We start from the raw sequence: 17,191 nt of genomic DNA, 5'->3' as shown, positions 1-17,191 counted from the left end.
GAGATGGTTGATGTACATTATGAAGTAAATTTTTAAGTTTTGGGTTCTTAAGATGACTTAACTTTTTCGATATTTCTATTTTTATCTTTTAAAAATGTTAATTTACAGTGCTTATTTATTACCAAAGCCATATTCTTAATTTTTTTTAAACATTTTAAATAACTTGCAGAAGGCACCTTTGTTTGGAATTTAAGTTTTACTTTTAAAGTAAATTGCCATACATTAGTTAAATTATGAAGATATGTTTTCAAAATAATTGTTTTTGTAAAATAAATTCAAAGACCAGAGCTCCGATCAACACCAGTTCAACTGAAAAATGTTTCAACCACCTTTGCCCAAAGTAAAATATTAAGAGACAAATGTAAGCTTTCTTTTATTTAGTATACACAAACATTTAAACTTTTAAAACTTTAAAATTTAGCTATTTCTAACTAAAATATACATTTTATGGTCGATTTTGTAGTCGATACATTCTATCGCACTAGTTCCATCTCAAAAATAAAGCCAGATGTGGCTGGGAAACTAGCTATGCCGTCAGCACTGTCACCACTTGGCCACCACTGGCACAGATCGAACTACAGTTAGTTGCCTGCTGGCTTTTGCGCGTCGTACGTTTCACCTGCGAAAGATTTCCCGACTTGGCCGAGCAGAGAAGAGTGTAATTACCAAACAAAGAAATGCGCCTGGCTCAAATTGAATAAATAAAAGCGCCCGCCGTGTGTGACAATCACTTTGCCCACCCCCTTTGGTCTGAAAAGGAGCGCCAGTAGCAGCGGCAGCGGCAGTAGAAGAAGAAGAGACAGTAGTCGTAGTAGTAGGCGACGAACAAGAAGAAGAAGAACCAGCAGGCAGTCAGGCTGTGGCAACGAGAGAGAGCGAGAGAGGACTAAACTAAGACAGGGCTGTTCGACAACCAGGTGTTTACATCCTGCTCTCCGACATCTGTGTGTGTGTGTGTGTGTGTGTGTCCGTTTGTCGTCATCACAAATCAGAGAAAAAAATCAGACTGAAATTCGTGCAACAAACAATTGTGATAGTTTCCCCTTTCTCATTTTATTTATTTAAATATTTATTTTTATATTTTTTTTTTCTAATTTTTTCCTTGTGCCCCCCCCCCACGTGCGTTGGTTAAAATATCGAAATATCGTTAATAAACCCATATCTGAAGTGCGAACGCGGAAGACGCGAATTCCGAATTCCTGAGTTCCCAACTCCAAAAGCAATAAGCAGCCCCACAGGAAACGCAGCATGGCCCCGGCTTTGAGCAAGTTGGCCAACAACCAGAGCGCCATCGTCGGCGTGGCGGGCATGACGGCGGCCCTCTGGATAATCGCCTATGGCAAGATGTCCAACAAGAAGCGGTGAGTACGCCCCCAGTCAGTTTCACCCTCTTAAAATTCCCGAATTTCGGTTTTTTATCTTGGATTTTTATGCCCAAGCATTCTCATTGTATGGCACACTTTCGTGTGTAAAGATAGATCTATACTATACGAACCGCCAGCATTGAGAAAGGTCTCGGTCTTGGCCACCGAAATTTCCGTGATATTGAATTTGATTTATTTGCACATGCCACACACTCTTGAAAATCGCAAAGTTTACAAGTGTGTGCGTTTGTTTGGCGGAACATACGATGGCGTAGTGGGTCATCTGGTGGATTTCAAACTGGTTTTACGGTTCGTTTTCCTTCCACACTGGATGCACTTCCCCTTCATTTTATTCCGGTTTCAATTGATCCGTCCTCCAATGCACAGTGGGCCTGGGCAGCTGATTTTTAAGGAAAAAGGTTTTCTTCCTTGTAGGTTGTCTACTTTTCAAAGATTTTAGCTGGAAAGTTTCTTAGTGACGAGTGCATTTTGAAAAGTTGTAGGAAAAATCTAGTCTAAAGAATTGTCTTCATTTAAGTTAATGGTGTAGAATTTATATTGACTAGGAAACCCAAAAAAAATTGTAACAATTTTTTATGCACGAAAAGAATATATATTTATATAACGACACACTTTTTTTTAATTTCACATATTATTTTCAAATAGAAAAAGTATCTTAAATCAATATTTCGGAAGATTTCAATTTATACTGATGGTAGAACAAAGTGTTGTGATTTAATATCGGGCTAAGTTTATTGGAATACTTCAATCCCTGCAGAATTTTTTTTTTTATTTAAAGAACGATTTGATTTTTTGTACATATGTATATATTTTATCTAACCCCAATATCAATTTAAAGTATGTTTAGAAATCTTTTATAATATTTGTAAAAGGAAAGGAAAGGAAAGGATCTTTTGTCCACAAATACATTGCTTTATCCCACTGTACAGTGGGTAGTTTCCACGGATAACTAGTGGAGATCAAGGCCACCCAATCCATCAGATTACATTTTTGCAATATTTTCAAACAGTCATCAGGTCATTAATTTTTGTAAAATAAGCTGTATCTAAATGCTATTTTCCTGCTAGTTATGATAAGGAAATTGACTAAACTTTAGACAATCTTTTTGTTGTACTTTATAGCAATCCTTCTGATGGATTACTAAGCATTATTCGCACAACGTCATTCAGAAATTAGAGCACCACTCAGAAAGTTATATGTTTGTTCAAGGGCCACGTTTCCGTGTTTGAATGGACTTGGTCTCTTTGGGCAATCTAATCGGTATCACGCCCAGACTACAATACTCAGTATATACCCACGTTATCGGCACTTGTGCCGATTATGCTCTTGTTAACGCGCCCGATATTTGGCCACACTTGAAGTTCAGGGTTTGGTCCCCGGAAGTCCCCACAATCCGTCCATTCCATCTAATTGAATATAAAGTGCGGCAATCGAAGGGGGTCGGTATTCCGTCTATTTGCATGACAGAGCCAATTAATTAGAGAGATTGTGGCGGACAAGTCGAGTGCAGTGCCGTATTGCCAGCCGGATTGTGGATGCATGTGCCACTCGATAATTGCTGCTATTATTCCGATTATTCCGATATCAGGAGCCCACTTGATAGCCAGCTCTTTCCGCACCTTCTGCACGCCAGTGTAGATATAAGTATGGGCTGCACTTTGGCTAGCAATCGAAATTAAAGATTTTTAATGGGCTGTAGTCGGCGGTTGTTGTTTTCTTTTTGTTTTTTTTTTTTTTTTTTTCTTTGCCGAGGTGCCGCCACTTGTTGTGGTTGGCCGGCAAATTTATGCGCCGTTCCATATTCGAATACCCTACTTTCGATGGGCTGACTCACAATGAATACAATGTGAATGAATGGACACTCCGAAGTCCAGTTCTTCATTAAATAGATTTTTTTTAATGATTCAATGATTTAACCGGGCTTTTCATATCACATTTTATTACATATGTAAGTACATTTAAGATTATATTTTCTCTTCCTATCCTATCATTTTTGATCCTGTATAGGACATCAGTCATATTCCCTTTTTAACTATCAATATGGGTAATAATATATTTTTAAAAATACATATGTATATGCTTTTAATAAGACAGCGTTTTCATTGATTAAAGTTAGTACAACTTAAATATGAAAGGATTTTAATAATAGATCCTATCTTAAGTTGGAGATCTTTAACGTATAAGGGTATTTTGCCAGTCTGAAAGCCCTAACTAATTGGTTTATAATGAATACGAACGTTTTTATTGTATCAAATAGTTTCCGGGTGGTAAAGCCCTTTTCACAACCTTTCTTGCGAACAGTTTTTATAGCGCCTTATCAGGGGATGGCCTTGCCTTATGTACCTTATAACACCTTTCCTTATAATAATAAATGTTACTAACCGATATGGGTTTCAGTACATTTGGCACCTGATACGAAAAGAAAGGTTTCGAATTTGTTCTGGTTATTTTAAAGAGCCGCTACAGAAGGGTATTATACCTGTATCCAAATCTGCATTCCCATCGGGGGTTGAACAACACCTATGCAAATCTGTGTGCCTGTCCGAAAGTCCAACAACTTTGACATCCAATCCAGCCCAGCAGCCTGGCCTGCAATCGAACACGTAATAACCGGTGGGCAGTTTACTTTGGTGTTGCAACATACTCCATCGTACCCCCACCCCAAAATTGTACCCATGGATGGGCATGATGACACCCGAGTATAAAACATAAACATTACAGTCGTACCTTTTAATGACTTGCGACGGACGCATAACACTAAACACTCAAGACTCGAGGCTCAACACTAAAAAAAAAAAAAAGAAATAGTGGCTTCTGGTTTCGTTTTCCATTTCTCGGGTCTTTTGTAGGGGGAGAATGGGTGGAATAAGTGTTAATTTGTGTAAACCTCGCTCTGTTTTCTGTTTTCCCCAGGTAGACACATTCTCGCCCCGACTGCTGTTGCGTAATACATATAGTTCCAGAGTTTCTCCAAGTTCCAGAAGAGATTCATTCAGTTATTTGGGGGCAGGGGGAAACGCTTGGCCCCGGCTATAATCGCAGGGCTGCGAAAAAACGAAGATGAGAAACCCGCTGCAGTCTAGCAATTTGTAGATTTTGTATAATTCGTATAATTCCCGCTTTAACTTAGTCGGTGCGTGAAATGAGATCGTAAATTCAATGCAGATTCGCAGCCGATCTCTGACATTTGCACCTGTCGATCTGCCACGTTGCCCAAGCCTCTCTCTTTCTTTCTTTCTTTATTTTTCTATATATCTTTCCAAATTGAGTTGGTGTGAGTTTGAATGGTTAACAGGCGATGAGTGTGTGTCTATATAGCTATCTCTGATTTGGCGAGTGTTTATCAGACATTAGAACGATAAGAGTCGCCATATGAGCAGCGATTGCGGAAAAAGACCGCACTGAACTTTGATTTGAATCGCAGGCGGCGGCGGCATATCTCTATCTGAGTCAGACACCACCTAATTGATCTTCGTCGTGTTGGGGTTCAATGTGCCGCCCATTAGAAGATCGCCGGCGATTACGGAACGAGAGCTTTGGATGAATCGAGTGGGCACGGGGGATGTGACCTATGGACCCAAACACATGTTCCCCGCCAAGGCGGTGAAAACAAGTTTAATATACGAATTAAAAAAAAAGGAATACCACACGAATGCCAGACAAACGGACTGTTAGATAGATAGAAATATATATACATATATATAAATAAATAGAAGAGCAGTATGAATAATTCAGAGATCTGCGCGGCAATGTCGAAGAAATAACCAAGTCATCACGACTCGTCGATTTTTCTTTCACTTTTTCGCCTGCAGATAACCAAGGCGCGAGCTTTGTACTTTGCTTGGGCCAACTTAACACCACCCCACACTGCATCACCCACATCCCATAGACTTCGAACCGCGTCCGATACGATTATGATCCGATTAGGCGATCCCAAGTCGGATAACCGAGTTTTTTTTGCGAAAGACTGGGTCTAAAAAGCACAAACTAAAGCAAAAACCTTCGTGTTGAGCTGGTCAGCGCTGTTGGTGCTCATAATTGGACGCTGGTTTTCACTGGCACCATGATCTTATTATGATTACAACCCCTAATTATAGTTTTCCGTTTTCATTTTGTACTTTCGAATATCTTATGGCAACGGAATGGGAAAATACCATGCCAAATGTAGCGGTATGTACCCAGTATTTCATGGTATAATTCAATGGATAAGGGATCTCTTGAGAAAGTAAACTAGGGGTTTTCGACTTTAAGAAACCAATACTTTTTAAAAACCCACCAAGGAATTTTGGTTTGACCTTGTTTGTATCGATATCCCAAAGATCCCAATATCAATAGAAAATATATATCTTCCAAAACGGAATACAAAAATTGGGGTTAATCAAATTGATCTGGAGAATTTCTCTATTAGTTTTAATGATATTTTTGTTAATTAATAGTTAAAAAATTTAAGTACTTCTAAAGGGCATTACGAATCTGCAAGGATGATCAAGCAGTTTTATCTCAACCCAATAAAGTGTTGTGTAAAATATCATAGCTCATCTAAGCGACTTAATGGTTGTATTTAATCACATACCTGCACTGCAAGCAATGGGGTTTATGGAGACATAAAGCACGTAGTTCATTCTTTATTTGCTAAGCGATGAAAGCGACATGCTAGCAAAAGGCAAAGGTTGATATTCAAATGAACCATATAAACAGGGTGTTAAACAATTGTAATTTATTTTATAAATAAGCCATCAACGTTGGCAATTTGTTAAGTATATTAATTCGATAATGAAATCACGAGTACAATATTATTAAAACAAATTATATGTTTTATATGAAGTCAAGAAAGCGTTGAGGATCCCATTAATAAATCTAGTTTTTTACCAACTAATGGTATACCTTATTTAAAAGGTTTCTAAGATATAATGATAGTTTTACTCAATTTTGAATTCCAACAATCTTTATCCTGTCTACATTATTTCTTATATCGCATTTTATACACATTTTAAAAGGACTATAGTATGAACCATTATCAAATCATTAATTTTTTATTATTTTATTTCAGAAAACCCGGCTATGAGGATAAAATCCAGTACACAATTGCGGAAAAGAAAGAGAAGAAGGCGTCAAAGGCCCATGTGAACTCAGTATTCTTTAAGCAGCTGCGAAAGCTACTCCGTAAGTAGATTCGATCCCTCAGACGATAGTCCCAATTAACCTATAAACTGATCTTATTATCCCTTCATAGCCATCCTCATTCCGGGCTTCTGGAGTGTAGAGACAGGCCTGCTCTTCCTGGTGGCCGCCGCACTGATCGGTCGCTCTGTGAGCGACATCTGGATGATCCAGAACGCGACTGTGGTGGAGAGCACCATTATACACATGAACCGCACCAAGTTCAAGTCGGCGCTGCTTAAATATCTGACAGCTCTGCCAGCGGTAAGGGATTTTAAATCAGTGGCTCGTGGGATGGGGAAGTTCCTCTGCTGCAGCTGCTGACCACTGTTTTTGATGGTAGATAAGCACTAACTAACCATGGTTCTTTTTTTCTGGCAGATCTCTGTTGTGACCAACGTCCTCAAGTGGAGTTTGGGTGAGCTGAAGCTGAGGTTCCGTACCAACCTCACACATCACCTGTACAATCAGTACCTAAAGTGAGTATTATTATGACCTTTAAATTAAATAAAAGATTATTACAATTTCCTTTTTCCCCCCCTTGCAGTGGCTACACCTACTACAAAATGTCCAATCTGGACAACAGGATAGCCAACGCCGATCAGCTGCTGACCACGGACATCGACAAGTTCTGCGAGAGCGCCACGGATCTGTATTCCAACATCAGCAAGCCCGTGCTGGACATCTTCATCTATGTCTATCGCCTGACAGTGAATCTGGGCGGCAAGACGCCCTCGATCCTGATGCTCTACCTGCTGTTCGCCGGCATTTTCCTCACCCGTCTGCGCCGACCCACCGGCCGCCTGACCGTCGAGGAGCAGAAGCTGGAGGGCGAGTTCCGCTATGTGAACAGCCGGCTGATCACCAACTCGGAGGAGGTGGCCTTCTACCAGGGCAACGTGCGCGAGAAGCTCACGCTGTTGGCCAGCTACTCCAAGCTGCGTGCGCACCTGCGCAAGTTCCTCGAGTTCCGCGTCAGCATGGGCATCATCGATAACATCATTGGCAAATGTACGTGTCCGCCATTGGCTGCTCCTTATCCACTTAATTCCAATGGTTGTATTCCACAGATTTCGCCTCCATTGTGGGCTTCTATGCCGTGTCCATACCCTTCTTCGCGGAAAACCACCCACTGCTGTCCGGGGAGCAGAGTGGTCAGCGTCTGCAGGCCTACTACACCTATGGACGGATGCTGGTCAAGCTGGCGGAGGCCATTGGCCGCCTGGTGCTGGCCGGACGCGAGATGTCCCGTCTGGCCGGCTTCACCGCTCGCATGACCGAGCTGATCAAGGTGCTGGGCGACCTCAACAAGGGCACCTACGAGCGCACCATGGTCAATGGCAACAACATCACGCAAAATGCCAGCGGCTCGGGGGCCAGCGACTTTGGTCCCAACAAGGGCATCATGTGCTTCGAGGATAACATCATTCGGTTCGAGAAGGTGCCACTGGTGACGCCCAATGGTGATGTGCTGCTGCAGGAGCTTACATTCGAAGTGAAGTAAGTATTAGGCCACATTATTGTTGAATTCATACTCATAAAGCTCACTGTTTGTAGATCCGGCACAAACGTCCTGGTGTGCGGTCCCAACGGCTGTGGCAAGTCCTCACTGTTCCGCATCCTCGGCGAGCTGTGGCCCACGTGGGGCGGCAAGGTGACGAAGCCCTCGCGCGGCAAGCTTTTCTACATACCTCAGAGGCCCTACATGACGCTGGGTACATTACGTGACCAGGTGAGATCCAATGAGTGATTCAATAGTAGTGAATCCGTAATAACCCCCAAATCCCTTGCTTCGCCAGATAATCTATCCTCACACGCGCGAGGACATGCGCCGCCAGGGCCAGAGCGACGAGGATCTCATGCACTACCTGGACATCGTGCAGCTGACCTATCTGGAGCAGCGCGAGAACGGCCTGGACGCCATCGAAGACTGGATCGATGTGCTGTCCGGCGGGGAGAAGCAGCGCATTGCCATGGCTCGGCTCTTCTACCATCGGCCGCAGTTCGCCATCCTGGACGAGTGCACCAGCGCCGTTTCCGTGGACGTGGAGGGCAAGATGTATAGCTACTGCCGCGAGGTGGGCATCACGCTCTTCACCGTCTCGCACCGCAAATCCCTGTGGGCGCACCACGACTACTACCTGCAGTTCGACGGTCGGGGCAGCTACGAGTTCGCGACCATCGACCAGGACAAGGAACACTTTGGCTCCTAAAGAGTACGCAGGTCCCCAAGCCTCCAATCCCAGATGACCAGGACCAGATCGCGACCAGTTCTCCGCCCGATTCCTAGCTGTAACTCCGGTGCTGGCAACTCCCGCTCCGTCTCCTCCTCCTCCTGCTCCTGCTCTTCATCCATTTTGGTGCACTCTGTATATACCGAGACATGTATATATGTTTTGCGAGTTGGCAAACCTTTTTTGTTTCAATTGTGATTGTTTCCTTTGTACGCGCTAGCTATTCCACAATTTATTCCGCTTTTAATATAATTAATAACCCCACCCGCTGGGATTTTAGATGTGTAACTTTCGAGAATCGAGCTGGTGTTAGAGATGTAAGATGTAAGCGTAAAGTAGTCGAAAGGCAAAGGGCCACAAACGTTGGATGAGCGTTTGGAGAACCTTTTAGTTAATAACACACCCATACCCGTAGACCGCACAAGTCCCAAATCGCGCGCATAGACAACTTATAGTAATTTGTAAACTACACTTGGCTTATTCAATTGTTTTGTATTTTGGTTTTTTTTTTAAATTGGAATTGGAATTGGAACCTTGCACGGCAAAAGTGAATTGCATTATACAGTGCAAGACGCAATAAATGTATATAAATATAAAACAAAAAAATACGTTTTTGATGCCGGCTGTTAGTTTTAGTAGATTGCTAATCTATGCTAGTTAAAAAATGAGTTTAAAACGGGGGTCAGGCCTTTCGTTTCGGTTTTTTGCTCTCCATCAGACTCATAATGGTCTTGCGCAAGTCCTCTGTCTCCTTTTGCTCGTTCTCGAGGTGCTCGATTTGTTCCTTTCGCTCCTGCAATTGCGTCTCCAGCACGGAAACCAGATCCTCCGACTTCTTGCACGCCTCCCGCTGCTCCTCCAGCGCCTTGTGCGTCTTGGCCAGCTCCCTCTCGCGCTCCTCGATGGTGCGCATCTTCTCCTTCATGTCTTGCTCGTAGGCCACCATGGACTTCTTGAGCTTGTCGATGCGAGAAGTCTGTAAGTAACAAAGGTATTGAATCAATACTGGTAGTACTTTAGGTACTTGATAGCCTTGCTCTTACGTTCTCCTTGTTGTGGGCCTCCAGCTTGGTGAGCTCCTCGCTCTTGGCGCTTAGGTTCAATCGCAGCTCATCGCAGTCCTTTTTCAGGTCGGCGATCTCTGAGTTCTTTACGAGCAGTCTGCGTTCGTTGGCCTGCAAGTGGTAGGAGTTCTCGGACATCTGCTTCAACAGGTTGGTCATGTTGCTCTTCAGCTCGACCGTCTGCTGTTTGAGATCCTTGCACTGGGTTTGCAGCCTAAATGACAGATAACGTTTCAATTTGTTTAGGATACGGAACCGGAATTCACTCACCGCTCTTGGCTAATGAGCAGCTCAAAGTTGGTGGACTGAAAGCGCTCTAGTTCGGCGCTCTGGACGTGGGCCAGTTGTGTGCCGCTGACCAGCTGCTGGCCGGCCTGCTCCAGGCGCTGCTGCAGGCTTAAGACGGCGCCGTTTAGGCTGTCGATGCGGTGGTTATATAGCTCTATGACCTGGGAGACTGGGGCCGATGCCAGTTCGTTGCGGCGCAAGATGCCTCCGATGTTGTCCAGCAGTGCGTTCACCCGCTGCGACATGTCCTTGTCGATGAAGGTGCGGTGTCCCTTTAGGATCGAGCTAAGATTTCGCCACTGTTCGGCCTGGTCGCCGCAGACTGCTGAAGTCTGGGTCATCAGACCGCTGGGATTACTGGTGATGGCAGCCACATGCTATGGGGGAGAATAATAAGTGGTTTTTTGATAGGACTGTAGAGAATATACTGCTCACCTTGGCCACCGCTGCCTTGGGAAAGCCCTCGAACTGTGCAATTTGAAGAACGGCGGCCACCAACGGTTCGCTTTTGCTGACCATGCCACGGGCTAGACAATACTGCAACTGGGCCTGCCCCAGCAAAGTGCAGCACTTGTCCAGGTACGCCTTCTTGGCAATGCCGGCCACATTGACGAGCAGGAGCAGGCAAAAGCAAGACTTTTCCACTTCGCTCTGCGCCAGGCTCTGTGTGCTGAGGTATTGGGGAACGAGGGCGAGTGGGGCCGCCAGGATCTTGTCGAAGTACGACTCTGAGATCTTCGATAGGACCAGCTTTTCAGTCTTGGCCTCCTGGAGCAGAACGATCAGCAGTCGCAGAGTGGCCAATACTTGAGCGGGCTTGGTGTCCGGACGCTCGGCGCTGGCCACTAGACTGACCACATGTGAGGGATCGCGGGCCACGAGCTGCGCCACCGCCGAGCGCTTGCCCAGGCGCAATAGGGTCCAGAGCAGCTCAATGGCCGCCACGCCGCACAGATCCGAGCTTAGCCATTCGCTGACCATCTCGTACAGGCGCGGCGTGATCGAGTCCAGGCTAATGGAGCTGCTGCCGTCCTCGGAAAGCTGCAGAATGTAGGTGATGAGCCGAAAGACTAGACCCAGGCAAATCTGTTGGTGCTTGCGCGTCTCCTCCTGCGAGTCGTCCATGCCGCTGCGCGAGTCGATTTGCTAAAAGTGGGAAGAGTAGTAAGGAAAGCTTTTCACGGCAGACCAATGGGGCAACTCACGTCCAGCAGCTTTTCCACATCCGCGCAGAAGTTGCTGTGCGAAAGCATCGCACGGTGAAGGCCGGCATGGGACTGCGAGTCCAGTAGGAAATCCACAATGTGCCTCAGCTGGGCGACGTTCCAGTGCTTGAGGCAATCCTCGATGCCGGCAAAGGACATGCCCAGGAAGGTAAACAGCTCCTGCAGCTCGAAGGCGTACACGTCCTCCGAAAGGATGATGAGCATCTTGTAGGCCAGCAGGCCGTAGCTTTGGATGGCCCGACAGAAGGACGATATGTTGACGCTGCGCAGGAAGAGGAACAGCACGGCGAAGTTCTTGTAACAGAGGTTCACCAGCACGGAGAGGGCGAGCAGGACGTGCGAGTCGTCGTCGTCGTCGCGAACAGAGCCATTCGAGGCACTGGCACCGTCACTCGTCCCCAGCACAATCCCCACGAGGTGCTCGATGAGGGCCGCCAGATAGGGCTCCTCCCAGGCGATGTGGATGCCGTATGTGAGGTCCTGCAGCAGCACCAGCAGCCGATGCACTCGCTCCACGCGCCGCGTACGCCGTATGAGCACGCCCAGCAGCGGCACAAAGCAGAAGCTCTCGACGATCGCCTGCCGTGCCTCCAGATTCAGGCTGCAGTGCTGCACCAGGCCGACGCAGGCCCACAGAACATCGCCCTCGGTGGCCTCGTTCTCGAGGGCGCCCATCAAGGCGTGCAGATCGACATAGAAGCGGGCCAGCTCCAGGTTGCCCGGCGAGGGGGCGAAGTGCACCGGCTGCACCTTGGTGCCCAGCAGGGCCACGCTGCGTTGCACATAGACCAGCGACTCCTCGGAGCGCTGCATCTGGAAGGCGGCCGCCCGCGCCCTGAACTCCCGCACATAGCCGATGGCCAGCGAGGCGCCTGCGTCCTGCTGCGTCTCCAGGCCGTTGCTGCCACCGCCGGCTGATGTGTGGTTCCGTAGCGTAGCCATACGGTTCCGTTGCGTTTGCGAGTTAAAGCTTGGTTTCGCAAAAAAAAAATACGAAGCGTCAAACAGAAAATATTTTCGAAAGTTGTCGATAGTTTGCCGCTAGCCAGATCGATAACAAGCTGTGTTATCGATTGGCAAGGGGTTGTAGCCCTGGTTGGCTGGCAAACTTTTTTCCAGTGCTGCAAAATACCATTTTGTAATTTAACGGTAACTTAAAACAAAAACTTTAAGTCTTTTTTCATTAATAATTTGATATAATTGATTTCCTTTTTTAATCTAATGGGAAATTGCCTATCTTTGAGTAGCCATAAAATAAATTCGAGCTAAGCCAAAGCAATCATAAAGGGTTTTAACTAGTTTTAATGAGTGCTTGTTAAATTTGAATTCAAAAAGTCAAGTGTTGCACAGTGCCATGCCGTTTGAAATCTGTTTTTGTTACGCGGGTTGCGATTTAACGGTCTAAATTTTAGATAATTAAATTAATGGCTTGCAAAACTAAATTTTACAACAGCTTTACATTTACTAAATCGGAATATTACAAGTGTGGCTGCATATTTTTATTACATAACATCAATTTTCCTAAGATAAGAAAGATTTTTGGTAAACTAAAATCTGGTTTTATGAATCCCCATGAAACGACTATACCATCAAAACATATTTTTATTGATGTTATTCCTTTTTCAACTCTTCAGGTAGTAATAAATAGTTTTTGGTAAGATGTCTCTCATAATTGAATTTAATTAATTCAAATATATTAAATTTTCAATCCTGATTTTTTATAATGTACTCATTTTTCTTTCGAATGGTGGGAAGAGTTTTTTGTTTTTTAATTGCAATTATTAAAGAACTACGTACAGAACTACATTATAAACCTAAAGACTTAAAATTCTTAACTTACAAAGTCCATGTAACTCTTTAAAGATGTTGTGCCCTGGACTACTTTCGCTTTTTTTGGCTTGCCTGCCTCATTTTCGAAGCGATAAAAAAGCTTAGGCTTATGCTTTCTGCACATTTTGGGCTCAGCCCATTGTCCACCCACCGCCCAATCAACAACAACAATGCCTAGAGCTGAAAGCATGCGTAATTCTGAGATGGTGGGGGGGGGGGCAACGCACATGTGGCTCCGCAGTGGAGCACCAACCCCGAAACCCCCACCTACCCCAAAAAAGCAGAGGGATGCTGTCCAGCAAGGAAAATTCGTTTTGATTTTGCATGGACTTTTCAAAATTTATGCGCTATTTGAAATGTTACGCACGTGTGTGTGCATGTGTGTCTGTGCTGGTGAGCCCATGTGTACATATGTATATTTAAGCGAAATTAAATATCCAAAGGGGCCAGGGAAATGGAATTTAAGGCTTGCTGGACTGAAGTTGGGATAAGCCCGGAATTTAAGGAGATGCCAAGGTCCAGTGCTCCTGAGCTGAATTCACTTCAGTGCTTCAAATCTTTAGGGATATATTTAATTAAATATTATAGGTAATATCAAGAAATATATAAAGGTAATTAAAACATAGGCTTGATAAAACAAATATTTGTATAGCAAAAAAATAAATAAATGTGTAGGTAAGAAGTTGTAAACCGTACACTGCAATGTTCTAAATGTAATGAAAAATATAATATGGTTTAATAAATAAAAAAAGAAAATAATTTTAAAACAAATTCCAAGGAAAGAGGTCTTAATCTATTACAATACTATAAAATATATTATAAAATATACAAACGTATTGCTTTCAAAGACTACTCTTTATTACAGTTAAAGATATAATTTCCCATTTTAATTATTGTTATGGTTTCTAAATATTTTCATTTTTTTTTCAAAGAACCTACCAATTTTTCTCGGTGCATAAATCCTGTTACCACACACATGGCAAATTTGAATTGTGTGTGTGTGCTGGCGTTGTATAGTGGAAAGTTTCAATATTGGCTCAGTCAGAAGTTAGGAGTGGGGTTTTTTAGAGGGGTTTTTAGGGGGGGTGGTGGGTGGGTGGAGTTTGCCCAACTGCCCAAAAACGCCCACAGTGACAGCACATAGGCACACACATGTGGCTGTCCTTGTATACGCACAAATATATATATATATATTTACATTATTCATGCACACACACATTGGCACTTTTGAAAAATGCGTTTTATTCAAAGCGGAAGCATCAGGCTCTGACCAAGGGGTCGGCATTGGGCGGTGGGTGGTGGGTGGTGGGTGGTGCTCGGTGGCCGTAATGGTTGGATGCTCCTGTCCTGGGGGCTTTCAGCCTTCAAGGTCTCGTCTTCCGTGCCCCCAACAGATAGATTCCACTTTGCCTCGTTTACTTAACCCGAAATTTCGGATACTCGTATGTTTGGAAGGCTTACTCTGGTTTCCAGAAGATACATTTCAATAAACAGTATAATAATAATAATGCCTTCAAGTATATGTACTTATAAACTTTAACATAGTCCATTTACATTTTTAGTGGAACCTAAATAAAAATATTTGGTTGTATAATAAAATATTAATATATATATCAAAAAAATTAATAAGTAATAACATATTGGTGAATACCAAAGTAAGACTTTAAAATACAAGTAAGAAATTCTATGCAATAATATATCTATATACCATTGAGAATTCTACTCGTTTTAATCATTTAAAAAATATTTTTTGTGGTTGTATTCAAAAAAATAAAAAACATTAAACTAGATTACTAAATTAGTTAAATCATTAACGTTTGTTTTGAAAATCACAAACATTTTTATCTATAAAATGTTGTAAATAGTTTGTAATATATCTGCCCAATATACCCCTCAATTTTCAACACAAAATCGAAAAATTCTCATCTGATATTTGCACAACCATCAGAATCGGCGGTGTTTGCCTTGGAATGCGAGTGTGTTTGGTATGAGTTTAAGCAGCTTTTAATCGTAGCTTTAAATGTTTTTACATTTTTCCCGCATCCAAAAACTTCAAAAATGTTTAGAATATGGGAAAATGCTTGTAAATATAGCTAAATGTCACTAGCTTTCAAAAGATTGCTACTCTCAAAATGTGTTGCCTACTTACAGGAGTGATAATCTCTAGTAAAATAAAAAAAATTTCGATTTTAACAAGGTTTTAAAGGGTGGGAAATTCTACCGATCGCTGGACCTGCCTTGAAGATTTTTCGACTTTCACTCGTCTGCGCATCTGCGCTCATCTTCCTGACCCGCCTCAATTTCGATTGCCTTGTGACTTTCCACTTTCCGCATCCCACTCCCTGATTTTCCCATTTTCCAGCGGGACTGCAGACTGCAGACTGCAGCGAATGCAACCAAATCGGATTGTTCAATCAAACGACTGGCCCACACCCCCACACAAACTCAAAAATCATTTGGACAATGGAAAACGGACATGAACATGAATCGGTTTTCAGGCTGCGTTACCGGCTTTACCTGAAATGCCATTATTTTTCTTGATTTTCCACTGGATTAAGTGCACACAGAGAGAAACAATCTGTAAAAATATAAATTAAAAATACATAAGAAACAAAGGTATAAAGTTATCGTCTTAGACTAACATTTAGTATTGCCATTTCTTATATGGAACCACTTTAAGCAAATGGTTAATTACAAATTATATTTAATATTGTTATAAAGTTTTTCTCCGGGTGTAGAGAGGCGCTGCTGTGGTGCAACGAAATCCTGTCTTCTGTTCTCCTTGTTCTTCCCACACGGGACTCGCAATAATTTGGTATTGTATGGTATGGTATGGTATGGTATGGTATGCTATGGTATGGTACAATAAATTACAGCCATATGACAGACTAACAGCGACTTAGAATGGTGGAAAGAGAAACTATTCTCTCGGGTGTCCTTGAGCCATTATTTTCGGTGTAATTGCAGGGCGTTTATGCGATGGTATAAATCATGATCAAGCTATAATAGATCACAATTTATCTTTGATAGCTATGTAGAAATGGGGCAAATGTAGTAAGGATTAATTGAGATACAACTTAAAACCTAAATAAGACGAATAACAATAATATGAGCTATTTAGAAATATATCCTTGTTATATACATGGAAAAATAAACATTGCCCAACTCCGGCGCGTATATATTTCAAAAATCACTAGAAATTTATCTTATATGGTTTGATTTTCAATATCATAAGATATTAAGGAAGCCATTTGTAATGCAAACACATACTACAAAAATAAAAACTCAAGCTTGAAAACATAGAGGATATTCATTTGATTTTTTACACATATTCAGATATTCTTGAGGTGCAAACTTCGCGAATTGGCCACGCATAAACGCATGTTTCCGTCCAGCCCACCTGATTTTGGCTCTACTACAGGCATTTTCACCATTACAAAGTGCAACCAGTGCAAGTGCCTTCGTTCTGCGTTTATCAATCCCCGTTCGCCGTAGATTTTCCGAGCTCGGAAAACTCTTGGCGGTCGGGCCGTCGCCATTACCTGTTGATTTCACTTCCCCGGCATCGATGGCGTCATTCCAAATGATGCACGGCGCCTTTTAGTTGGACACGGTCTGCGTGATTCCGCCCCAGACTTTTCCTTTATTTTCCCATCCCCTGTAATCGAACCCGACCCCTTGTACCTGCTGCGTTTGAAGTACGTGAATCTACACTTGGAGAAATCGGCGATACAATTGATGGTTTAGAAATTAGGTACTAAATTAATGGCCTCAAAATTTTAATTATAAAATAAAGACATAAGAATTATGCTTTCAAAATTGTAATTATCAAATTAAAATGTTTTAAAAATATTATTTTTGAAATTTATAAAAAATGTATTTTATATAATATAAATAAAAAATTGTAGAATGAATTTGGAACATCCGGCTCTGATGTAAAAATTTTTTGGAAATATTCTGATTACAAACTGTACCAGTTATAAATATATCTGCCAGTGTACACT

At 42.9% G+C, this 17,191-nt stretch overlaps 2 protein-coding genes across 2 annotated transcripts; one reads left to right on the top strand and one right to left on the bottom strand.

Annotated features, from left to right (window-relative positions):
* Positions 1-603: 603 nt before the first annotated feature.
* LOC119556503 (ATP-binding cassette sub-family D member 3) lies at positions 604-9,058 on the top strand. The gene is made up of 9 exons (XM_037868764.1): positions 604-917; positions 1,169-1,361; positions 6,436-6,548; positions 6,619-6,809; positions 6,927-7,024; positions 7,093-7,556; positions 7,616-8,045; positions 8,103-8,277; positions 8,345-9,058. The coding sequence occupies exons 2-9, from the start codon at positions 1,249-1,251 to the stop codon at positions 8,756-8,758; spliced, it is 1,998 nt and encodes a 665-aa protein (XP_037724692.1). The 5' UTR covers positions 604-917; positions 1,169-1,248; the 3' UTR covers positions 8,759-9,058.
* Positions 9,059-9,256: 198 nt separating this feature from the next.
* On the bottom strand, positions 9,257-12,404 carry LOC119556502. Its single transcript, XM_037868763.1, has 5 exons — positions 11,337-12,404; positions 10,567-11,277; positions 10,114-10,508; positions 9,823-10,057; positions 9,257-9,755 (listed from the first exon to the last, which is right to left on the bottom strand). Exons 1-5 carry the CDS (start codon positions 12,297-12,299, stop codon positions 9,462-9,464), a joined length of 2,598 nt encoding a protein of 865 aa, XP_037724691.1. The 5' UTR covers positions 12,300-12,404; the 3' UTR covers positions 9,257-9,461.
* Between the last annotated feature and the right edge of the window lie 4,787 nt (positions 12,405-17,191).

This window comes from Drosophila subpulchrella, chromosome X (genome assembly GCF_014743375.2).
Source record: "Drosophila subpulchrella strain 33 F10 #4 breed RU33 chromosome X, RU_Dsub_v1.1 Primary Assembly, whole genome shotgun sequence".
In the NCBI taxonomy this organism is placed as follows: domain Eukaryota; kingdom Metazoa; phylum Arthropoda; class Insecta; order Diptera; family Drosophilidae; genus Drosophila; species Drosophila subpulchrella.
This window is presented reverse-complemented; position numbering and strand designations above follow the sequence as displayed.